This window comes from Meles meles, chromosome 5 (assembly GCF_922984935.1).
Source record: "Meles meles chromosome 5, mMelMel3.1 paternal haplotype, whole genome shotgun sequence".
Classification (NCBI taxonomy): domain Eukaryota; kingdom Metazoa; phylum Chordata; class Mammalia; order Carnivora; family Mustelidae; genus Meles; species Meles meles.
Genome location: NC_060070.1, coordinates 119,632,229 through 119,658,380, shown reverse-complemented (window position 1 = coordinate 119,658,380; position 26,152 = coordinate 119,632,229). Strand labels below are relative to the sequence as shown.

The 26,152-nt window shown below is 39.9% G+C and overlaps 1 protein-coding gene across 12 annotated transcripts in view; it reads right to left on the bottom strand.

Moving 5' to 3' along the window:
- FKBP5 (FKBP prolyl isomerase 5) overlaps positions 1–26,152 on the bottom strand; it is a 116,896-nt gene that overhangs the window by 47,886 nt on the left and 42,858 nt on the right. For 5 of the 12 annotated variants that reach the window (XM_046006358.1, XM_046006359.1, XM_046006369.1 and 2 more), the window contains 2 exons: positions 7,765–7,891; positions 4,253–4,397 (listed from right to left, as the gene is read on the bottom strand). In XM_046006358.1, coding sequence (XP_045862314.1) covers positions 4,253–4,397; positions 7,765–7,869 — 250 coding nt within the window. In that variant the 5' untranslated portion in view covers positions 7,870–7,891. Of the gene's footprint in view, positions 1–4,252; positions 4,398–7,764; positions 7,895–10,107; positions 10,232–22,274; positions 22,286–26,152 lie in introns of those variants that run through there. The other 7 variants (XM_046006362.1, XM_046006365.1, XM_046006370.1 and 4 more) reach the window with 4 other exon arrangements.

Here is a 26,152-nt window from a genome sequence, read left to right as displayed (position 1 = left end):
GGCAGGCTTCCCACAGAGCAGGGAGCCTGATGTGGGCCTCAATCCCAGAACCCTGGGATGTTGACCTGGGCCAAAGGCAGACGCTTAACGACTAAGCCACCCAGGCACCCCATAATTCTATTTTAAATACTGAAATCACAACAGAATCTTCAAATCAGTGTGACTTTCCACTGAAATATTTCTATTTAATCCCTTGGGAAAGGTGAATTTTAAGGAATCAAGAGAGCTCAATATAGAGTATTTATGCTACTGTCCATTTATGTTATTTTTCTTCATTTCGGTGAAGTAGTTACTACCATAAATATAGGTATAAAACTATAAACTGCCTAACCAATGTTTCTTGCTTTACAGTCAACTGAACACATTCTGCTACAGAAGATTTACCAGAAGTATATTGCTCTTTACTCATATTTCTAATTATCATCTAACAGAGACCTCTAAAGTTTCTGCCATTGTTTTGGTTTTTAGCCTTTCACACAGTTTTTTTTACACAGTACCTCGCTGTACTCTTTGCCGAAGGTCCAAGAATGAAATCATAGCCAGGATTAATCTTCAAGCTTTTCCACAGAGGTCTCCTTTTTAGAGGAGGAAGGAAGGTTAGGTGGCTTACTTGTGTTAAAATGACACAGGAAAGGGGCGCCTGAGTTCAGTGGGTTAAGCCTCTGCCTTGGGCTCAGGTCATGATCTCAGGGTCCTGGAATCGAGCCCCGCATCGGGCTCACTGCTCAGCAGGGAGCCTGCTTCCCCCTCTCCCTCTGCCTGCCTCTCTGCCTACTTATGATCTCTTTCTCTCTGTCAAAATACTAAATAAAATTTAAAAAAAAAAAAAGAGTCTGTTTAAAAAAAAAAAAAATAACACAGAAAGAGTGACAACAGGAACCTTGGCTTCCGAACACCCAGGTGGATGCTCCTCTCCCCATGAAACCACAGTGTCTCTAGAGAGGCGTGCCGTAAGTACCAAGTTAACTGGAAGTCGCCTATTTTATCTCAGCTCCAAATTCTAGGAAACATAAAAGACTCATTCATCATAGGGTAGTTTATCAAGAAAATGTGGGTAGAAAAGATAGTAAGTAGCGTAAGTTCCTAGCAATTTTTTTTTTTTCTTAGCAATTCTTAAGTCTACTTGCAAAGATAGCTGCTGAGAGAAGGTATGTTATCTTAACTCCATCAGCTTCTTCAAGACGGAAATTCAAAGGGTAGAGTAAGAATTTGGGGGACAGGGCAGTGGGAAGAAAGATGTCTAAGATGTCTGATGAGGCCATTTACTCCAAGGTCATTTCGATTAAACACTGATACCACAGCCATGCTGGTGGCCCTGAAAGTTCACATCCCTAAATCAACAAAAAAAGAGACAAATTCTAATTTAACTGTCAATCATTATCCGCTTTATCAAGAAAGGGAATGTGTATTTGATTTTGACTGGTATCATACTGAAATACAAGATTAATCTCACATTCTCACATGACCACTGACTCACTAAAGACCCAAAGGAGAAGGGAGCAGTGGCCTAGCAAACACCAGAGCCTGGAGAGAATACAGTTGGACAGAAAGCAGAAGTCACCATGACCTATGCCTGTGAGTACCAGGGAAGGGAGAGTATAAGAGGAGCAGAAAGAGTTTAACTCCAGGGGCACCTGGGTGGCTCAGTGGGTTGAGCCTCCACCTTTGGCTGGGGTCATGATCTCAGAGTCCTGGTATTGGGCACCGCATCGGGCTCTCTGCTTGGCAGGGAGCCTGCTTCTCCCCCCACCACCCCGCTTCTCTGCCTGCTTATGATCTCTCTCTGTCAAATAAATGAATAAAATCTTTAAAAAAAAAAAAAAAGAGTTTAACTCCATAGTTCCTGTTTGCTATTTCCTTTCCCAGATCCATGCTTAATTAACAATTCACCTAAAATGGTACAATCAGAAGAAGGGCACCTGGGTGTCTCAGTGGGTTAAAGCCTCTGCCTTCAGATCAGGTCATGATCCCAGGGTTCTGGGATCGAGCCCCACATCGGGTTCTCTGCTCAGCAGGGAGCCTGCTTTCCTTCCTCTCTCTCTGCCTGCCTCTCTGCCTACATGTGATCTCTATCAAATAAATAAATAAAAAATCTTTTAAAAAAAGAAGAAGAAAGGGATGATAATCAACACAGAGCCACAGTGGTAGACAGGGGGATTCCTTTTCTCTCACAATCTGGAAACCAACTAGAAGTCCGTTATATCTGTAGCAGATAAGAATAAAAAAAATTGGTAATTCAGCCATTAACTTTCAACAAGCCACATGGTCCATAAAGTTCAATTTGATGTATGGGCTACTATTCTCCTTACAAGACTAAAACAAACAAACAAACAAACAAACAAACAAAAACCAAACCACCCAAAACAAACAAACAACTGAAATTAACTAAAGGCATTTAAAAGCATTCGAAAATAATTAGTATAAATCACATTTAAGACCCGAAAATAGTGGTTCTCAACATTTTTTCCTCAGGACCCTCTTTAAATCTTGAAAATTGAGGACCTGAAGGAACTTCTAAATTATTTATTGATATTTACCACATTAAAATTTAAAGAAAATAATTATTTACCAACTCACTGAAAAATAGTAGTAACCTCATTATATGTTAACACAAGTTATTTTTATGAAAAGTAACTATATTTAAAAAAATTATTAGTGAGGATGGCATTGTTTTACAAATTTTTAAGTGTCAAATGTGTCTACCTAATAAAAGACAACTAGATTCTCGTACCTACTTTTTTTTTTTTTTAAGATTTTATTTATTTATTTGACAGACAGAGATCACAAGTAGGCAGAGAGGCAGGCAGAGAGAGGGGAAGGAAAGCAGGCTCCCTGCTGAGCAGAGAGCCCGATGAGGGGCTCGATCCCAGGACCCTGGGATCATGACCTGAGCCGAAGGCAGAGGCTTTAACCCACTGAGCCACCCAGGCGCCCCTCTCATACCTACTTTTGCATTCACCTGTTGCAATTCTGGTTTAAGTCTACGGAAGAAATCCAAACCCCAAAAGATAAATAGTTGGAAAGGTAAGAGTACTTTAATAGCCTTTCAAGATAATTATGAATATAACCATCTGATATGACATCAAAGCTGGACTAGTGGTTTTTCGTAACGGTGAGCTGTAGTGTGGAATTTGAAAGCATATCAATGAACTTTTCATATCATATTACATTAAAATCCACTGGTCTAGCTTGCACAATGAATGAGTGGATCTTTTAGTCATGCATGATCTTGTAACATCTAGTATTGGGAAAACATTAGTTCACTGAGTTACGCAGATCTTCCAAATGTTAGCACATTTCATTATATAATGTTTTTAAAATCTTGTTCATTAAAACCCATTGATCTCATCAGAACTCTTAAGTTTTGGAAAGCTGCGAAGGTCAGAGTGGCAGATACACATTGCCTGAAACTGTAATTTTTATTTGAAAACTCGATAGTTTTCGATAGGCTTACTTCATTCATTTTTAAGAAAGTATCTTCCAAATACTAAATAATCAAGTCTAAATAACAACAGTTTGCCCTTTCAAATAAAAATGGTGCTTTCTGAAAAACCGTACTCAAGTGCACGAGTGCTTCTCCATGAGCTACCACTACACTTGGGTCTGCAGGAGCGCTCAATGTGTGCATCCTATCTGTTACAAAGCAGCGAAACAATGTGAAACTCAAGGATTAGGATTTAATAAAATTAGTATTTTTTACACTTCATCAAGCACATTAAGTGAAACTGGCTTCCCTTCTTTTCCTTATTTACACAGTGAATGAGGGCAGCGAGGCATAAATGATTACTGGCAGAGCTTGGTGTTGCGCCTAGACCTGTGCCGGGGCCCTGGCCGCCTCTACCACTGCAGCTTGTGTGTCGTCTGTGCAAGCGTCAATACAGCAAAAAGATAAACAACATCTTAGTAGTATTAAGAAAACAAAAACAATTTTGAGGGGCGCCTGGGTGGCTCAGTGGGTTAAAGCCTCTGCCTTCGGCTCAGGTCATGATCCCAGGGTCCTGGGATAGAGCCCTGCATCGGGCTCTCTGCTCAGCAGGGAGCCTGCTTCCTCCTCTCTCTGCCTCTGCCTGCCTCTCTGCCTACTTGTCTGTCAAATAAATAAAATCTTAAAAAAAAAAAAAAGAAAAGAAAACAATTTTGACATTATGGACCCCCTAAAAATCCACTAGCTCCTAGACAGGATCAACTAGCTCCTCTATGTTATAAATGGCAATAAATCCAAGCAAAACACAACTCAAAAATACCCCCTTACCTTTGCCAAGACTAAAGACAAATGGTTCATTTCTATCATGACTGGAATCAAACTTCTTTCCATTTGACAACTTCCCTTTGTAATGGACATAAACTTTGTCTCCAATCATTGGTGTTTCCTCACTATTCCCCACTCTTTTGACAATCTAGGAAAGACAAACATCAAGAAAAAGGAACTGATTTCATTATAATCAGAGAATAAAAATGTCACACAATCCACTCCACATTACCCAGGCAGGTTTACAGACAATTATGCCCTTTCTAAAGGCTTCCCTCCCAGTTCTCTCAATACCCCCGCTGTTAGAAAACTGTCCTATACTACTCTCAATCTTTATTCCTATATTTAATTATTCCCTCAAAATAACATAATAATATAACCAATAGATCCTGCTTCATGCTAAAATCTCTCAAAACACAGAGCTAGTTTATACACAAATTAAATTAGATCAAAAAGATTAGTGGACTTTCAAAACCATTCAAAAAGAAGTCTAGAGCAAAGTTACAAGGGTGAGATTTTATTTGCTTCCCTCCTTTGCTAAAAACATTACCTTTTGACTAGATTCCATTAGTTTGGTTTAATTTCAAAAAGCTCGATTTCCTGATAGAACAGGTTATACTTCCTCTTTTGTGAGGACTATTTAATGTGTAAAAATAAACCAGTATCACTGCATAGTTTGGTATGATACTGAACAACCTTTTCTAGTAAAACAAATGCCAAAAAAGCTCCAGAGAAACAGTTAGCTGTCATAAAATTCAGTGTATTTATTTTGTTCTTGGCAGAGCAGACCACTAATGCAGTTGGTCAGTTCTGGGAAAAGAAAAGAAAATCCAGGCATGTGGTGATATAATTTATTCCATCAATCACCTATGCTAAATTAATCATGTTTTTAGGTAACAGGGGTTGGTAGCTAATGTCCAAGAAACGTCATTTTAGAGGAAGAGTCTGAATTTTTATATAAAGAATTCAATTATCCACTCCGAAATTCCTTAAGATGTGTCCTCCCAGCCCCACTCTCATATTACCACACAAACACTGTAAATTTATATTCTACAACTTTCTTAGTTCAAAAATCCAGACATTCTTTAAAGGAAAAGAATCATTACCACAACTCCACCAAACACCTGTTAGAATGAATTAATGAGTTCAGTCAAGTGGGAGGATACAAAATCAACACACAGAAATCAGTTGTGTTTCTATACACTCCTAACAAGAACTGAAAAAGAAACAAAACAAGCACAGAAATGCAAATCAAACACGCAAGATACAACCTCACCTGTTCGAATGTCTATGATCAAAAAGACAAGAAATAATAAGTGTTGGCAAGGTTGTGGAGAAAAGGGAACACTCATGTACTATTGGTGGAAATGTAAACCGGTGTAGCCACTGTGTAAAACAGTCCGCAGATTCCTCAAAAAATTAAAAACAGAACTACCATATAATCCAACAATTCCACTTCTGGGTATTTCTTTGAGGAAAAGGAAAACACTAGATCAAAAAGATGTATGTACCCCCATGTTCAGTGCAGCATTATTCACAACGCCTAAGCTATGTAAACAACCTAAGTGTCCACAGATAGATGAATGGATAAAGAAAATGTGGTACATATATACACAGTGAAATGTTAATTCAGTGATAAAAAGAATAAAATCTTGCCATATGTGACAACAGGGATGGACCTTGAGAGAATTATGCTAAGTAATAGAGAAAAACAAATCCTGTAGGATCTCACTAATATATGGAACCAAAAAACCTGATCTCACAAAACCAGAGAGTAGAATGTTAGTTGCTAGGGGCTCTGGATTGGGAGAAATGGGAAGATGTGAAGAGTTACCTAAAGGAGATACTTTAAGGATACAATCTAGTCTAGATTCATTTTAAAAATATAAGCTCCACAATGTAATTTTATCCTCCTGAGCTAGTCACTGATTTCCCAGATGTGCCTCGGTCTTTTAAAAACAAAATAAAACATACACATACTGAAAATGTATATATGTATGTATATGTCTATGTATGTATAACATGTATATATGTATATGTAATACATATTTATATGTCTTATATATAATGTAATCTCCATATATATATCACTGTGCCAAATGCTTTATGTAATCCCAATAATTGTATGAAGTAGATAGTAGTGTTCCAATATTACAAATGAGGAAATTTCAACACAGAGAGGTTAACTAAATTGCCCTAGGTCACAAAGTAGACCTATTTAATCTTAACCAAAAGCCCCACAGTGAAACCCAAGGCTCTAGATAGGAATAAATGATATGATTTAAAGGGCTTACAATCTCAAAATGTTTCTTACAAGCCTAAAAATCTTAGCAGATTTACTCCTTGGAACAAAGCAGGGCTGAAGGCAAATTGGGGACTATGTTCTTTGTATGGGTACACTGAAAGATGAAAGAGAAGGACTCTCATAGAGCAGGGAGATGCTGAGGACAGCCTGCAAAATACCTACTGTCTCCAGAAGTATCCTGGAGTTTGGGAGAAGTGATTCATATAGTTATGGGTTGAGAGGCCCTCTGAAAGACAGCAGGATATAAATCTAGGGCATAAAAAGTCCCTCACTCTAGAGTTGAAAGACTCTGAAATTTACCTTGGCATATAGCAAGCTAACAGTAAAACATGTATATTCAGAAGATCCAGGCACAGAAAAAAAGCTTTCATATAAGCAAGATTAGACAAAACAAACTAAGAAATTCTCATTTGCTGCTACTAACACAAGGAGATATTAAAACTCAGCTTAGTGGTAATATTAGAATTCAGCAAGAAAAAAATTATACAAAACTTGCATGAATAACAACAGTGCAGGAGAAATAATGACTTAATATGACTAAAATCATTTAATCTCTCTCAGCTCTGCTTTATTTACTTACATAGAATACCAATATACACCTTCCATAAATGTAAGGGTCAAGATGTGCTCATTGTCTCACAAGACTATTGTGAGACACAAAAACACACATGTAGAAATAGTTAATTATAGAGTGAAAAATATACAGTGTGTTTTAATGAGGAAAGCTAATTCAAAAGATATATTCTCTGATGAAACCTCAAACAATATCTTCACTGCACAAACAATAATCTGTATGTAAAAACAAATCCTTTTGAACTCTGCAAGTCAGCTTTTCATTTTCCTCTAATAAGTCTCAAATTGAATGGTCACCAGCCAGCTTTAATACAATTAAATATTACGTTAAAATAATAACCCTTGTGTACACTCTTGAGAACTGGGAGACACAGCCTTTTAGGGTCACACAGAACTTGGATCTGGATCCCAGACCTGCCTTTATTTACCCAGCTGGGCCTCAGTTTCACCATCTATAATCTGGGATTAAAAATAAACCTCAGGTCATGCAGATGAACTTGACTGCAGTGTTTAACACTTAGTAAGCCCCAATAAACATTAGTCACCTCTACCTCCAGCCGAAAGAAACAAAGGTTTTTATATGTAATCCTTCCAGATAGCAAATTTCCCTGCATGTCATTCATCCTTGTAACCTCACCTTTAATACTCCTCTATCTTTTTTAGAGGTGATATCCTCTCCACGTTCAGCCACAGCTGCTGCTGGGTTTTCTCCATTGTTCTTGGCACCCTCATCAGTAGTCATGGTCTTTTATAAGTAAGAAAACCTGCTGAGAAGAAACATATTTTAGCTAGGAAAAATATCATTGCTTTAAGCATCTGTTCCCTAGGAAAAGGCCTTCCCCGATCTAAGATTTACACAGGGCCAATGAGGTTAAACATTGAACATGAAAACAAAAACATCTGCCATGAGCATGTACTGATGTCAAAAGGCATGTACATAAAATATCATTCAACTCTTCAATTTCCTGTCCAGCGCTGCTGTCAAATTAGAGAGCAGTACAAGTCAGGTTTGGTTGTGATTATATTCCTTAATGTGATTACACACCCACAGGCAGTACTTTTGGAACTTTGAAAATGTCTTTTTCCTGTAGTGATATTCTTGACAGAGAATTAAGAACTTATTAGATGACCTGATTTTAAAAATGACAATATACAGGGGTGCCTGGATGGCTCAGTCGTTAAAACTTCCAACTCTTGATTTCAGCTCAGGTTGTGATCTCATGGGTCCTGGGATGGAGCCCCAAGCTGGGCTCTACACTCAGATGGAAATCTCCTTGACAATCCTCTCCCTCTGCTCCTCCCGCCACCCATGCACACTCGCCCTATCGCGTGCCCTCTCTCTAAAATAAATAAATAAATCCTTTTTTTTTTTTATTTTAATGGCAAAATGTCAGAGTGGTAAACAGACATGTGTTAGCAGCTGAGGGACCCCAGTCCACGTCTCAGCTCCAGCAGTATCTGTCTGACACCCGCAAACTTAATCAGGCTGGGCCTCAATTTCACATCCGTAAAAGGGAGAGAGTACATTGTTCCTGGAGTTCCTGTGAGGCGTTAATGAAATAATGTATGTGAAGAGATTAGTACAGAATCATAACTTACATAAAAATGTAAGCATTTGACATGCTTATTATTGGGTCCCCTTTAGGGATACATTTTTCATCTCCTGCTCAAAATATCTATCTAGAATGAGGTTCTTCTCTGGCATGCCATTCGAGGCCCTTCACAATCTGATCCTAACCTAGCTTTCACAAGTCTAGCTTCCATTGCTTTCTTTTACTTTCTTTCATGCAGTTCATGCTCTAGTCAAATCGGAGCAATTCCTCAGCCATAACAAACCCTCTGCTTTCCCATCTCCATGCTTTTGGTCACTCTTTTTCTTCCCCTCCAAATACTCCTCCCTCTCAAATTCTTCCTCCATCAGGCCAATCTTGACTCTATGCATGGAAGCTGTCTGCGCTTTTCTGTGCTTCCTGAACTCTTCCCTCGATGTGCTACCATATATTTCTAAGAAGACACATTTGCTAGATTTGAAAGTTTCTTGACGGGTGCCTGGGTGGCTCAGACAGTTAAGCGTCTGCTTTTGGCTCAGGTCCTGGGATCCAGCCCTGCATTGGGCTCTCTGATCAGCAGGGAGCCTGCTTCTCCCCTCCCTTTCTGCCCCTGCTGCTTGTGCTCTCTCACTCTCCCAATCTCTTCCCTGCCAAAATAAATAAATAAAATCTTAAAAAAAGGTAAAAAGAAAAGGTCCTTGAGAGCAAGGGCCATGCTTTGTTCATAGGTAGATCCCCTAGACTGCCTCCACCTTTCAGACTGCTAAAACAAAAGAAGCAGGAATTTGGAGCCTCTTACAAGCTGTTTGATGTTGGCTATCTTTAACTTCTCTAAGCCTTTCTCCTCACCTGTGTGATTGGAATAATAACATCTACTTTCACAGAGTGATCTTCTGGATTAAATGGTATAACGTGTATTTTTAGAAGTATATTTTTAGAAGTATACATTCCAATGTTAGCTCTTACTATCAGTCACCCAAATGACAGACACTTTCATGCAAGGCAAACCAAACCAATGGGCCAATGAATAGATGCAACAAAACACACCTCACTGGCTGCTGCCATAATCGATTCCACACCGCTCTCCTGGTTGAGCGGGGAAAGTCAAGATTAATCACGCTACAGCTATTCCCTATTAGGCTAATAATAATGGATAAAGCTCCCTAAAGTCAATGTATAATAATAATACACTGCAGTGTTTTCACTCATTTCCAACTGACCTAAATTTGCTTCAGTGCCAACAAAGACAAATCAAATTCTGCTGTGTCCAAAAATCTTCAAAGAGAATACCAAAGACCAGGGGCTAAGCCCCTTTGCTTTATTTTCTAGTACAGTTTATACCAAACACAAAAGATCCAAATGCTTGGCTCGGGATAAGGGAGAGGCCAGAACAAAGCATTCTCAAACAAACAACAACAGAAACTACGTACCCAGCTGTACGTGATGCTAGGCTAGATAATTAGGAAAATTACATGAACAGGGTTGGTTTCCAGCTTCTAGTAACCAGCTGCTTATGACAGACTTCTCTAATGCATGGAGACTTGTAGAAGGCACCTCCAAAACAGAGAGGAAAAGATCTTTTAAATATTTGGGGAGTCATGAATCTTACTCCTGGAAAAATACATTGACATACAAAAATGCCCTGGCCTTCATAGATAAACTGACATCTACCAATAGACCCCTGGCAAATCTTGAATTAAATCAATGAGAGGGGCACCTGGGTGGCTCAGTGGTTTAAAGCCTCTGCCTTCGGCTCAGAGCATGATCTCAGGGTCCTGGGATCGAGCCCCACATCGGGCCCTCTGCTCAGGAGGGAGCCTGCTTCCCCCTCTCTCTGTCTCTGCCTGCCTCTCTGCCTACTTGTGATCTCTCTCTGTCAAATACATAAAATCTTAAAAAAAAAATCAATGAGAAAATTAAAATAAACAGGTGGAAGGTGGAAGGTTATAGGGAATAGGACAGCCATACAGTCTCAAAACATGAACCTTCAGATTACTAAATAAAGAAAAAGTGCTTTCCAATGATCTGATCTTAGCACAAGCAGTCTACATCATGACCAAACGGCGCATTACCAAAAAATAAAACACGGCGATCACTGTGCCTCCTGGATGGAATGGGAACTACATTGTGATGTGATGTGATGGAATGGGAACTACATACACATGCAGTATTCCTACCAAAAGTATTTAATCTGAAACTAATCAAGAAGAAAAGACAAGGGTGCCTGGATGGCTCAGTCGTTAAGTGGCTGTCTTCAGCTCAGGTCATGATCCCAGGGTCCTGGGACAGAGTTCCACATCAGGCTCCCTGCTCAGCGGGAAGCCTGCTTCTCCCTCTCCTGCTCCTGCTTCCCCCTGCTTGTGTTCCCTCTTCTTTGTGTCTCTCTCTGTCAAATAAATAAATAAAATCTTAAAAAAAAAAAAAGGAAGAAGAAGAAAAATACAAAATCAGTTGTGGAATATCATATAAGACCACTGGACTAGAGGCCTCAAAATGTTAATGTTATGAACTATCCCTCACTCAGAAAAAGACAGGGGGCCTGTCCCCGTTTAAAGGAGACAAAGAGATACAAGCACTGGGGCAAATTAGAGGAGGAGAAGAACCATGAGAGACTGGACTCTGAGAAACAATCTGAGGGTTTTAGAGAGGAGAGAGGTGAGGGAATCTGATCTTAACCTAACCCACCCTGGTGGTGGGTATTGCAGAGGGCCCAAATTGTATAGAGCACTGGATGTGGTGCATAAACAATGAATCTTGGAACACTTTATCAAAAACTAATGATGTGTTTTATGGTGACTAACACACACACACACACACACACACACAAGACTAAAGAGATACAACAACCAAATATGATGTGTGATCTGTGGCTAGATATTGGATTAGGGGGATGGAAGTGTTATAAAAGCACATTTTGGGCAGAATTAGAAAGACTTAAAAAAATAAGACTGTACATTAGATTATTATTACTCTATAATGTTAACTTTCTAGAGTGTGATACAGTATTATGGTCCTATGTAGAATAATACCCTCATTCTTAGGAGACACATCCTGAACTATTTAGGTGTGAGGTGTCATGATGTCTGTTACTTACTTTCAAATCATTTAAGAGAGAGAGTGAGAGAGTGTGTGTGTGTGTGTGTGTGTGCGCGCGCGCAAGCACAAATACCACAAAAAAACTAAAAGTTCTGAAAAAGCATGACTACCCCACATCAGAAGGCATTGCCTTTCTTTTTAATGCTTATCAATTGGGGATCCACTACATTTTAAAATGAAAACATTGTTAATCAAAAAACAGCTCAGGGAGCGCCTGGGTGGCTCAGTGGATTAAGCCGCTGCCTTTGGCTCAGGTCATGATCTCAGGGTCCTGGGATCGAGCCCCGCATCGGGCTCTCTGCTCCGCAGGGAGCCTGCTTCCTCCTCTCGCTCTGCCTGCCTCTCTGCCTACTTGTGATCTCTCTCTCTGTCAAATAAATGAATAAAATCTTAAAAAAAAAAAAAAAAACAGAACAGCTCAGTCAGTTAAGTGTCTGACTCTTAATCTTAACTTAGGTCATAAACTCAGGGTCATTAGGCTGTGCTCAGCCAGGAGTCTGCTTGAGAATCTCTGCCCCTCCCGCTACCCGCGCCACCTCCCCCCCGGCCCCGGCCACTCCTACTTGCTCACATCACTCTATCAAACAAATAAATCTTTAAAAAGCCATTTCTTTTGGTTCTAATCTTACCCCTTGGAAACAATTGTTTGCTAAACTTCAATAGAGAACTTATAAGTTGATTTGCTAACTTTATGTCTCATTTGATAAAGGAATTTGGTCTTCACATTTGGTTCTAACACTTAAAGGGATGCAAGTAATTGTAATCTCAGACAATAGTTCCGAGTAGTATGGAGTATATGAAAAGGGGTAGCACGAGTAATTAAAACACAAAGATAAAAAACAATGAAACACCTTTCAACTTTCAAAGGCAGATAAATCTGGAACAATAAAGAAATAAACTGAACTCTTCAAGTTTCTCCCATCAATTTCAGTTTGTCCTTTGGGGTATAGTTTTAATAAACAAACACAACAAATTTTTAAAAAACCTTCTTCCTTGACCTACTCTTATATGAAAAAAGGCAGTAAGATGAGACAATTCCTGAAAATCAGCAAGACACACTGAGAAAGTTTCCCTTTTTTCATAAGGGAGCCTTTTCTTCTTTCCCCTACTCTAGGTTTATTCTGGATTTGAAATCACTATGTAGCTATGGATATTAATCTATGATAAAGCTCACTGTTCTGAACTGTCCAAAGGGGGGAAACTCCTACCCAGTACATCAGAGAGGGAACACACAGTTCTGTTATGGACATGCCAGATAAGCAGGCACTCTCCAAAGTGCAAGTCAGCAAACACCTGAGACATAACAGAAAAATGAGAATGCGCTTAAAATTTCACCAACACTGTATTGAAAAATTCAGTTAACGTAACTAAATTGCCAGATCCCCCAAATGAGAAATCATTTTTTTTTTGAGAAATCATTTTAAAGTATTATCCACTAGTTCTCCATGTGTATTACTCACTGTGTTGTTCTCTGTTAAAATATAGATAACCTGAATCAGATTATCCTACTAACAGGAGAGTTTTCAGAGAGAAGACAAAAAAAATAATATCAGAACTGGAATCTTTGTTAATGGCAAAGAAAAACAACAGTAGCATTCTTTCTAAGTACCACAGATGCCTGGGTCATAACAGCTTTCAGCCTCTTAAAACTAAAACACAAAAGAAAGAAAACACACACGGAAAAAGGTATACCCTAGGACTTGTAACTAAATGCAATAATGTATCTTAATTTTGAAAATACCCACGTAAGGATGAAGCAGAAAGCCCTCACTGACTTTCAACCCCATGACTCTGTCAAAACATTCAAGTCCATTAACACATAGGAGTGTCAAGAGGAATTATCTCTTTGTAGACAAGATACACATACAAAAGGATATGTAGACAAGATACACATACAAAAGGATAAATATGCAAGCAGAGAAAACAAGATCACAAATGAGGGCAGACTATACATCCATATGAAGCTGCACACTATGTTTAGCCATCTATTTTCCCCTAGTTAACTTCCTTCCTCCACACTAGTATGGGGAATGGGAAGATGATGAATGATATTCCCTCACATATTTTTTTTCCTTCAAAAAAGGAACCTGTGAAAAGATGTACAAATGGCCAATAAACACATGAAAAGATGCTCAACATCATTAGTTTTTAGGGAAATGCAAATCAAAATCACAATGAAATACGTAAGGGGGAAAACTTTCCCCTTCTTCCCTTCTAGGTTCTTTCGCTGGTCTAATAATTAAGTTGACATAAGAAAGATTAACAAGGAAAAAAACCCCAAATTTTCAACCTATGGGAATCCCAAAGATATGAAGTTCCCAGACACACAAGCAACTAACTACGTGTTATGAGCCATCCTGAGCGAAGGAGAAGGGAGTAGGGGTGTGGGGCTTCAAGGGGGAGGAAGACAATCCACAGGATGATGGGAGGAACAAATGTTTGGTAAACAAATGTTTACCTACTGCCCTACTGTGCAGATAAGTCTTTTTTTATATAAAAAGTTATCTCTGGTATTAGCTCTCATCCTGGTACAGGCCCTCCATGTAAATTCTTTTAGGCAGTGAAGGGAGAGGTAGGTATGTATGTATGTATGCATGACTGAATTGATCAATCAACCTACCTCTTCCTCAATCTGTTAGACCTCGATTGCCTTTGGCTCAAAATAGTCCACATACCCAAGTGGCATATTTTGGGATCACATGTTATGCTCCCCCTTAGATACCTTCACACCTTTTGGAATAGCTATTTTCAAAAAATGGAAAATAGCAAATGCCTGGGGAGACTGAAGAGAAACTGGAACCCTCATGCATTGCTGGTGGGAATATAAAATGCACATCCTCTGTGGTTCATCAAAATGTTCCACACAGAATTACCATTATGATCCAGCTATTCCACACCTGGATATACACTCAAAATGACTGAAAGCAGAGACGTACACAACAATCTCCATAGCAGCACTATTCACAATAGCCTAAAGGTGGAAACAATCCAAGTGTCCATAAACAAAATATGGTGCCTGTGCTTATATGTATGATTAAACCATCCAGCCATAAAAATAAAATGCTGACACATGCTACAACATGGATAAACCTTAAAAACATTATGCTAAGTGAAATAAACCAGACACAAAACGGCAAATATTCTAGGACTCTACTTCTAATGAGGTACCTAGAACAGGCAAATTCATAGACACAGAAAAGTAAAATAGAGGTTATTAGGGGCTGGAGGAAGGGGGCATGAACTGTTCTTTAATGGGTGCAGAGTTTCTGTTTGGGAAGGTGAAAACATTCTGGAGAACAAAAGTAGTAATAATAGCACAACAGTGTGAATGTACTTACTGTCACTGCACTGCACATTTAATACCGGTAAAAACCATAAATTTTATGTTATGTATATTTAAGCACAATTGAAAAAAGAAAAAAGGGAGCCCGGGTGGCTCAGTCGGTTAACCATCTGCCTTCAGCTCTGGTCATGATCTTGGAGTCCTGCATGACTTCTGAGTCCTGGGATGGAGGCCCAATGTGGGGCTCCCTGCTCGGTAGGGAGCCTGCTTCTCCCTTTCCCTCTGCCCCTCCCCCCGCTCTTTTAAAAAACAAATAAGTCTGAGGCCAGAGCAAGACAGAAATTAACAGAACAGTCAGCCAGACTTCTCTCTTTAATCCTCCTATTTTCCTCTCAAATGAAGATGCCTTGCTCATTTCCAGTGTACATCCTCAGTGCACATCAGAAGTGCTGAGCCCCGCCTCCAGCAGGGACCACTGCATCAACTCTTCAGGGACCTAAGGCTCAGATGTCCAGTTAAGAAGACAGGAGAGGAAAGAGAATCCTCAAGAGAATTACCACTTTATAGCTACAAACTACTTCCTCCTTTATTCCATCTCTTAGATACATCCAATGCTTTGCTACACTTGCTTTCCTCAGGTCAAGTAGTTACTGAAGAAAGCAAAGTTAACAGATCAAATTTATAATTTTTTAAAAGATTTTTATTTTTTATTTAACAGAGAGAGAGAACACAACCAAGGGGAGTGGGAGAGGGAGAAGCAGTCTTCCCACTGAGTAGGAACCTGATGCGGGGCTCAATCTCAGGACCCTGGGATCATGACCTGAGCCAAAAGCAGATGCTTAATGACTGAGCCACCCAGGTGCCCCCAAATTTATAATTACTCTGTCACTGACTACTTCGATGAATTGCTGTTCTCGAGTATTATATTAGTATTAAAACAAAAAAATCTAGAAAATATTAGACCACCCAAATTCCAAAGGTTGAAAGACAGTACTAAATCATCAACTTTCTCCAAGAGGGCCCTGGAATTATAGAAAAATCGATAAAGCTCTGACTGAGCTGGAAAACAAGAAAAGGTGTGTCACTGAATTAGAAGGCAGAAGGAATCAGACTGAAGGAGAGGACAAAGAAGCACAAATTGGCTTTTAAACAGCAACTGTAAGAACAGCTCTTCCCAAGGTAGTCTTGGGTCAGCATTATCAAAAGCAGGAGTGGACAAGAGAAATTAAGCAGAGAACCATGTCTAGGAAGAAAGCAGAAGCCATGTTTGGGTCAAGAAGTCATGTTTGGACCAAGTAGGATGGGTAGCTTTCCTTCTCTCCCTAGTATACAAGGTGGCTCCCATTCTTTATAAAGGGTATAAGGATTTTCTTTATTCTGGGGTTCAGACTTATCACAGGATATATTGTGTCTTCTTTTCTTAATTCCCAAAGAAGCCGTGATATCCTGGTCTTTAATTGCTTAAGATGAGTCTTTGGGGATCTCAGGGAAGTTCCTACTATTATTTCATTTCCTTCATTGTCTGTCCTCTACTTCAAAGTCTCACTAGACAGACTGTACCTATCTCGGTTTTATCCTTCAAAGCTCTTAAGCATATTTCTAAACATGGGATAAACATGAGAATCACCTGGGAAGCTTTCAAAAGCCACTGATGCCAGCACCCCACTTGCAGAGAATCTGCATTTAATTGGTCTGTGGTGGGGCTGGGGCCTCAGTGGGTTTTTTTGTTTGAGATTTATTTATTCGTTTGAGAGACAGACCACACATATGAGTGGGAGGGGCAAAAAGAGAGGGACAGAATATCAAGCAGACACCACACTGAGCGTGGAGCCTAACTCAGGGCTCTATCTCATGACCCTGAGATCATGACCTGAGCAAAAACCAAAAGCTGGATGATGCTCAACTGACTGAGGCACCCAGGTGCCCTAAGGGCATTAGCATTTTTATTTTATTATCATTTTTATTAACATATAATGTATTATTTGCCCCAGGGGTACAGGTCTGTGAATCGTCAGGCTTACAAACTTCACAGCATTCACCATAGCACATACCCTCCCCAATGTCCGTTACCTAACCACCCTTTCCACACCCCCCCTCCCCACAGCAACCCTCAGTTTGTTTTGTGAGATTAAGAATCTCTTATGGTTTGTCTCCCTCCCGATCCCATCTTGTTTCGTTTATTCTTCTTGTCCCCAAGCCCCCCACATTGCCTCTCCACTTCCTCATATGAGGGAGATCATATAATTGCCTTTCTCCTACTGACTTATTTCGCTAAGCATAATACCCTCTAGTTCCATCCAAATCACTGCAAATGGCAAGATTTCATCCCTTTTCATGGTTGCATAGTATTCCATTGTATATATATACACACCACATCTTCTTTAGCCATTCATCTGTTCATTCCATTGTGTATATATATACACCACATCTTCTTTAGCCATTCATCTGTTCATGGACATCTAGGTTCTTTCCATAGTTTGGCTATTGTGGACATTGCTGCTATAAACATTCGGGTGCACGTGCCCCTCAGATCACATTTGTATCTTTGGGGTAAATACCCAGTAGTGCGATTGCTGGATTGCTGGAGGGTAGCTCTATTTTCAACTTTTTGAGGAACCTCCATGCTGTTTTCCAGAGTGGTTGCACCAGCTTGCATTCCCACCAACAGTGTAGGAGGGTTCTCCTTTCTCCACATCCTCACCAACATCTGTCATTTCCCGACTTGTTAATTTTAGCCATTCTGACTGGTGTGAGGAGGTATCTCATTGTGGTTTTGATTTGTATTTCCCTGATGCCAAGTAATGTGGAGCACTTTTTCATGTGTCTGTTGGCCAACTGGATGTCTTTTTTGCAGAAATGTCTGTTCATGTCTTCTGTCCATTTCTTGATTGGATTATTTGTCCTATGGGTGTTGAGTTTGATAATTCTTTATAGATTTTGGATACTAGTCCTTTATCTGATATGTCATTTGCAAATATCTTCTCCCCTGCTGTCAGCTGTCTTTTGGTTGATTGTTTCCTTTGCTGTGCAAAAGCTTTTGATCTTGCTGATGTCTCAATAGTTCATTTTTGCCCTAGCTTCCCTTGCCTTTGGTGATATTTCTAGGAAGAAGCTGCTGCAGCTGAGGTCGAAGAGGTAGCTGCCTGTGTTCTCCTCAAGGATTTTGATGAATTCATATCTCACATTGAGCTCTTCCGGCCATTTGGGTCTATTTTTGTGTGTGGTGTAAAAAAATAGTCCAGTTTCATTCTTCTGCATGTGGCTGCCCATTTTCCCAACACCACTTGTTGAAGAGACTGTCTTTTTTCCATTGGACATTCTTTCAACTTGGTTAGATTTTAGTTCTTTTCTTTCTCTAGAAAGGCATTTTGTTTCTCCAGAAAGGGTTTCTCTAATATCTTCCATGCCTTTTTCGAGCCCAGTTAGCATCCTGAGAATTGTCATTCCAAATTCTAGTTCTGACATATTACCAATATCCGTATTGATTAGGTTCCTAGTCATCGGTACTGCCTCTAGTTCTTTTTTTTGTGGTTTTTCCATTTTGTCATTTTATCCAGATAAGAATATATGAACAAGAGAATAAAATACTAAAAGGGTGGCAAAGACCCCAGAAAAATGTACCAATTAACCAAATCAGAAGAGATCCAAAACCGGGGGGAGAAGAAAAGGGGAGAAAAGGAAAAAAAATGTATGTGTGTGTGTGTGTGTGTATTGGACTGGTGAATAGAACAGAGCCACTCACTTTGATCTTGGGTGTATTTTGGTCTCGTAGAAGAAACAACCTCCCAGAAAGGGGAACCCTCCTACACTGTTGGTGGGAATGCAAACTGGTGCAACCACTCTGGAAAACAGCATGGAGGTTCCTCAAAAAGTTGAAAATAGAGCTACCCTATGACCCAGCAATTGCACTACTGGGTATTTATCCTAAAGATACAAATGTAGTGATCTGAAGGGGCACATGGACCCAAATGTTTATAGCAGCAATGTCCACAATAGCCAAACTATGGAAAGAACCTAGATGTCCATGAACAGATGAATGGATAAAGATGTGGTAGGTAGGTAGGTATGTACGTGCGCGCGCGCGCGCGCGCACACACACACACACACACACACACACACACACACAGGAATACTATGCACCATGAAAAGGAATGGAATCTTGCCATTTGAGACAACGTGGATGGAACTAGAGGGCATTGTGCTTAGCGAAATAAGTCATTCAGGGAAAGACAATTATCATATGATCTCCCTCATATGAGGAAGTGGAGAGGCAATGTGGGGGGTTTGGGGGACAGGAAAAGAATAAACGAAACAAGATGGGATCGGGAGGGAGACAAACCATAAGAGATTCTTAATCTCACAAAACAAACTGAGGGTTGCCAGGGGGAGGGGGATAGGGAGAGGGTGGTGGGTTATGGACATTGGGGAAGGTATGTGCTATGGTGAGTGCTGTGAAGTGTGTAAACCTTATGATTCACAGACCTGTACCCCTGGGACTAATAATACATTATATGTTAATAAAAAAATTAAAAATTATAAAAAGAAAAGAAAAAAAGAAACAATCTCCCAAAATTTTAAAGAAGGAAAAGCATATATATACAAAAATAAGGGTAAACATGATGAAGGGATGGAATATGACTGTCAAGATGAAAATTTTTTTAAAATTCTAAAAAAAGGAATTGTTAAGTTCATTCAAAAAAAGAAAACAGGAGGGAATGTGCTCAGGCTGGAGACGAAAACAAAGCCATGTGCTAGATTAGGGTATACTTTGATCTACTGTACGAAATTGTATCCGAAAATTTTTTAGGAAAAAAAACCTTTATGTATACAAAAAATAAGGTTAAATACAATGAAGGGATAAAATATGACTGTAACAATGAAGGTTTAAAAAGATTTGTTTTTTTAGAAAGGTACTGTTAAGATAAACTAGTTAAAAAACGTTAAAAGAGGAAAGAGGGAAAGTTAAAGAAATAGAATAAGAGGGGTGCCTGGGTGGCTCAGTCGGTTAAGTCGGCTCAGGTCACGATCCCAGGATCCTGGGACTAAGCCCCATGTCAGGCTCCTTACTCAGCAGGGAGCCTGCTTCTCCCTCTCTGTCTGCTACTCTGCCTGCTTGTGCTCGCTCTCGCTCTTGTTAAATAAACAAATAAAATTTTTAAAAAAAAGATAGAATAAGAAATAAAATAAAATTTAAAAAAATTTAATTTTGCAAGACTAAAGGATCATGGGGGAAAAGCCAGGAATTCTATGGGTTGCTTTCCCTTAGCTCTGGAGTTCCATTGCTCTCCTTGATTAGTGAGCTTGGTCTTGGCTGGATGTTCTTGCTAATCTTCTGGGGGAGGGGCCTGTTGCAGTGATTCTCAAATGTCTTTGCCTGGAGGCAGAACTGCACCACCCTTGCTAGGGGCCAGACTAGGTAATCTGCTCAGGTTCGCTCTTGGAGCTTTTTTTCCCTGAATGCTTTTCATAGATCTCTGGAGGACAGGAATGAAGATGGCAGCCTCCCAATCTCTGGCCTGGAGGAGCTGAGAGCTCGGGTCCCTACTCCTCAGTGCGCCCTCAGAGAAAAGTAGTCAATCCCTCTCATCTCCCTGGTCTCCAGCCATGCTCCGAACTCCGAACTGTGACCAAGCATTTGTGTCTGACGCATGGCCCTGTTTGGAGTCTCCAAACCCAGCAGATTCCTGCCTCCGGAGAAGGAAGGTGAGTCTCCCCAGATCTGCCACTTGTGGGGTCCCTGCTCAAAGAGCAGTGGCGGGACTGTGTCGAGGATCACAGTTTAATGTAACCCCAAGCTGAGAGCTCACTCCTCGGCTCTGTCTCTGTAGTCAGCTTCTCCACTCCCATACCTGGGAGCTCTGCTACAGTCAGATACCCCTGATCCTTCTGTGACCCCGCAGGACCTGAGACCACACTGTCCCTGAGAGGGCTCCACCCTTGCTTAGCATCTGGAGTGATGTCCCTCAGTGGAGCAGACTTCTGAAAGTTCCGATTTTGTGCTCTGTTGCTCCCCTGCTTCCCGGGAGCAGACCCCTCCCCCTGTGGTCTATGTTCCTGCTGCTTAGGATTCACTTCTCCGCACTTGCTACCTTTCTAGAAGTGATCAATTTTCTGTTCCTAGAATTACTGCTCTTCTTCTCTTCTATTTCCTGCTGAGTTTGTACGTGTTTGGAATGGTTTAATACCTACCTAGCTGAACTCCTGTGATCTGATGTCATTTCAGTCTGCTACACCTCCACCATCTTCCCTCTCCCACATCAGTGTTTTTAAAAAGTATCTCAGATGATTCTAATGTGCACAAAAAGTTAAGAAACATTGGGCTTTTCTCTTAGATTCTATCATTGGCTTTTTGCTCTATATTCTGAGAGATTTTCTTTAATGGAATGTCCAGATCACCATTTGATTATCAGCTATGTCCATTATTTATTTCATTTACTCTGTTCAAAGTACCCTTTAAAGCAAGGTTTTTGATTTTGGCATACTCTTAATATCTGACTGCACATTTTTCTTACATGTCTTTATTTTGTGGATACAGTTACTTCTCAAATATTCAGGGAGTCTACTTAGAATAAAATGGGACATCTGTGAATAAGTATTCGGCTAAATTTTTTTTTTCCATTTTGTGCAGGGGAATTGCTGATTATGTGTATCCCCTAGGATCTCCCATAGGCACTGGGCAGAGGTAAAGGTTGAGAGGTTAAGAAACTGAAATGAGAGAAGACAGCATATTATGAGTTACAAGTTAAGTAGAAGGGGAATGCATAAAGATGCACAAGTGACAGGTGAGCCATGTGATACTTGCACTAGGCTTAGCAAAGGAAAAGGTGAAATGCTTTAGGTAAAAGAGAAAGAGAAAGCAAAGGCTTAAAAAGAAGAAAGGATCAGAAATACTTAAATACATAGGGCAAAGAGTCAAGCGTGGATTTGTTCATCAAACACTTACAGACTGCTTAAGTTACCACTAAGTTTACCATAGGGCTAAATAAAAGGATGCTAAAGTTTTTCCTCAATAGAATGGTCGTGGGAATATTTAAATAAAATCTGGCAAATTCATACCACAAAAATACAGTCTTTGAAAAGGATGAGAAATATAGACAGTAAAGAATCATTAAGAGTCTAAATACTAAAAACATTCAAACAGCTGAATTAAGATTTTATAAATGCTCAGTCACTGAAAAAGATTACTATTGTAATAAGTGAAGTGTATTGTTATGGTACACAGTGCCCAGTGATGACTTGGTCCACTGGGCTATTAAAAAAGTAAATAAATAAAAGTCAGTTGATGATATCACAGGGGATAAGACATGTGACAATGTGCTATATTGTAATTACATGCAGCAACCAACCACGGTCCCCAGCTGTTTGTAGATTTTGGTGTGTGCAATCATTTTATAGCACTAGATTGCAAATTATGTGAATATTACATGCCTTTTTTTTTTTCATCATTTTTTCCCTTAGAATTAAGAAAGCTAAACTCTGGAAATATTAATATAGAACAGGTAAGTTCTTAGCCATTCCAGATAAAATAACTTTCTAATAATGACATGAAAAGATGGGAAATGTCCAAGATATACTATTAAGCAAATGGTGAGTTGCAAACATTCTATAATATGATCTTATTTTCAGAAGGAAAATAGTGTATATGTTACACAAAAAGTTTAGAAAGATACCTACTATCAAAGTAGCCAGTAAAAATAACTCTGGAGAATGAGATCTGGGAGAAGGGGGAGACAGGAAGAAATTTTCACTTCTTAAATTTTATTTTAGGTCATTAAAATCATTTAACAATAAGCATATATTACTTTCATGATTCTTTTCAAACTTGGGTGGGACAAAAAGATGAAACACTTCATGGTTCCACTCATCAGGACCCTTTCTTTTTTTTTTTTTAAATAAATTGCTAAGGTTAATGTAAAACCACTGAAATCTTTTTTTTTTTAACTTAAAAAAATTTTATTTAAGAGAGAGAGTGAGAGAGAATGCACAAGTGGGGTGAGAGGGAGAAGCAGACTCCCCACGAAGCAGGGAGCCCGACATTGGTCTCCATCCCGGGGACTCCGGGATCATGAACTAAGCCAAAGACAGATAGATGCTCAACCGACTGGGCTATGCAGGCATCCCTCATCAGGCATTTTTATTTTTACTGTTAAATTTAATTCAAACATTTTGGAGCACCTTCAATGTAAAGGAAGAGAACTCTGGTTGAGCAAAGAGTTTTTGTGAGATATCCAGAGGGTAGTCAGAGAGACAAGGCCTGAACTCAGGAGAGAAGTCTGGATGTTCGTTGGGGAGTTATCAGACTCTACATGGAAATTAAGATAAAAGTATACAGCAATTTCTACTAAGTAAATAAAACCATGTTCTCAAACTTTTAATGTCTAAGCCTCATTTCTGATTACTAGGACTCTTAGCAATACAGCTCAACAGTTTAAAAACTGCAAACGGTCCCCGAAGCAGCCAGCAATATTACCAATGACAGATCAAAAAGCTCTCTCAGCACTTTGAAAGCACAGTTCCTCTCATTCCTTTAATACCGTTGTTCAAATAAAATTATTTACTGCTCTTTTACTACCTCAGGGAAACATGTGAATCCTTCTCTGGTACGTTCTTGACTTTTACACACTGCCTTGTAGCCGTCACTAGCTGTAGCCTACTCCATGCCAAGTCATGACACCTCTTAGCTCAAAGGTACATCTGACAGATGTCACTGGTTAGAGTTATGGAAGAGACTGCCAATAATTCTCAAGTCTTTTTTCTCCACTTCTTCCTTATTAATAAGAACTCTATTTTTTCTTTTATTTTTTTTTTTTAAAGATTTTATTTGTTTATTTGACAGAGGGAGAGAGAGAGAGAGATCACAAGTAGGCAGAGAGACAGGTAGAGAGAGAAGGGGGAAGCAGGCTCAACACTGAGTAGGGAGCCTGATGCGGGGCTCGATCCCAGAACCCCGGGATCATGGCCTGAGTTGAAGACAGAGGCCTAACCCACTGAGCCACCCAGGCGCCCCAAGACCTCTATTTTTTAACAGGACACAAAGCTTCCTAGAATAAACCTGTGTCCTACCCTGCAGGTAAGTATGGCCATGTAACTAAATTCAGGACACTGGGAGATAAGGTAAACGTATCCACAGAGGAACAGGTAGCCAAAGCATTTATACACACACATCTGAGTTCAAAGTTGAAAGATAAGGAGCCATTCAACAAATAGCTACTGAGTACCTACTGTGTGCCACTGTTCTAGGCAATGGAGGCACAGCAGTAAACAACAGAAAACAATTTCTATCTTCTTAGAACTTATATTCTGTTAAGGGTAAAGACAGGAGTAAGCCTCTACTACTTCATGTTCTGAACATGTCTGCTCATGTTTTTGATAGAAAAATCAAATTCTACCTGTATCATATTGATAGATTATCAGCGTAGGTTGACTCACAGGGTCAAACAGTTTGCTTCCAAGTTGGCTGATGATTTCTAAGAACAAGCCAACAAGGTAACGTGACAAAGATCTATGAACATTACAGACAGGTCCGTAAGTAGACAATGTGTCCTATTCATTTTTATACCTCCACCAGGTAGAGTAAGTGAATGGAGTAGAAGAGGCACTCAACAAACATTGAAGTGAATTGTGATTTTCAATAGCAGTCAATATAAAAATGGTAAAATATCAGACACTAGGGTAAGGAATTAGTGTTGAAATATCATTACCAGTTGACTACATTCCTTCTCCAAATCTACTCTGAAAAATCTAGAGAATTACACAGTACCTGAGTGTTCAACTATTAAAAAAAAGTCAAAATAACATTCTGTTCTAATAAAATGCTGGCAAAATTAGTATATCTCCGAAGTTCACTGTAAATATATGGCTATACATACATACATACACACAGCAGGTGCATCTTATGAATCATGTCAGTTTTCCTTAAACATGGGCAGTCAAGAGAAGAAGACTACCGGCAGCTGCCAATCTCTGAGGATACATTAAATCACAACTGGAGGAAAAGGTTGTTTAGAGAGCTAAAATGCAGAGGGAAGGGGCGCCTGGGTGGCTCAGTGTGTTAAAGCCTCTGCCTTCACTCAGGTCGTGATCTCAGGGTCCTGGGATCAAGCCCTACATCAGGCTCTCTGCTCGGCGGGGGAGCCTGCTTCCCCCTCTCTCTCTGCTTGCCTGTCTGCCTGCTTGTGATCTCTCTCTCTCTCTGTCAAATAAATAAATAAAATCTTTTAAAAAAATAAAATAAAATGCAGAGGGAAGAAAGGTAGGATAAAAGTTCTATGTCATACTGTATCCTCTTCTAGTACCGTCTTATTAAAGCACTGTAATATACATTAAGCTGATTTAAGACATGGCTTTAATATATTCTTTCCAAAGGTCATTATGTCCAAGAGAAAAACTATACGAGAACAGCATTTTTGGTCTGTGAACAAAACCTTATATAGAAGGAACAAAAACCTTGGCCAACTTAAATCCCCACCATAAAGGTGCCAAAGGAGAACAGCAACAGAGGACAGAGAAGGGAAAGAGTGCTGCTCTCAGGTCTGATGTCCAGAAGCCCTCTGTGGCCACTGGGTTTTGAGAACGAGTAGATCTTCCATTACAGGACAGATGCAGTGTCTGGCGAGAAGTCTGACGAAAACTGAATCTGTAATACTGTAACAGATCTAGGCAAGAATAAGGAAAATTGGGGCGCCTGGGTGGCTCAGTGGGTTAAGCCGCTGCCTTCGGCTCAGGTCATGATCTCAGGGTCGTGGGATCGAGTCCCGCATCGGGCTCTCTGCTCAGCAGCGAGCCTCTTTCCCTCTCTCTCTCTCTGCCTGCCTGTCTACTTGTGATCTCTCTCTGTCAAATAAATAAATAAAATCTTTAAAAAAAAAAAAAAAAAAAAAAGAATAAGGAAAATTTATTTTATTACTTATTTTTGTAAAAATTTTATTTGTCAGAGAGAGAGAGAGAGCGCGAGCACGCACAAGCAGAGAGAGCAGCAAGCAGAGGGAGAACCAGGCTCCCCATTGAGCAAGGAGCCTGATGCAGGACTCGGTCCCAGGACCCTGGGATTGTGACCTGAGCCGAAGGCAGATGTTTAACTGACTGAGCCACCCAGA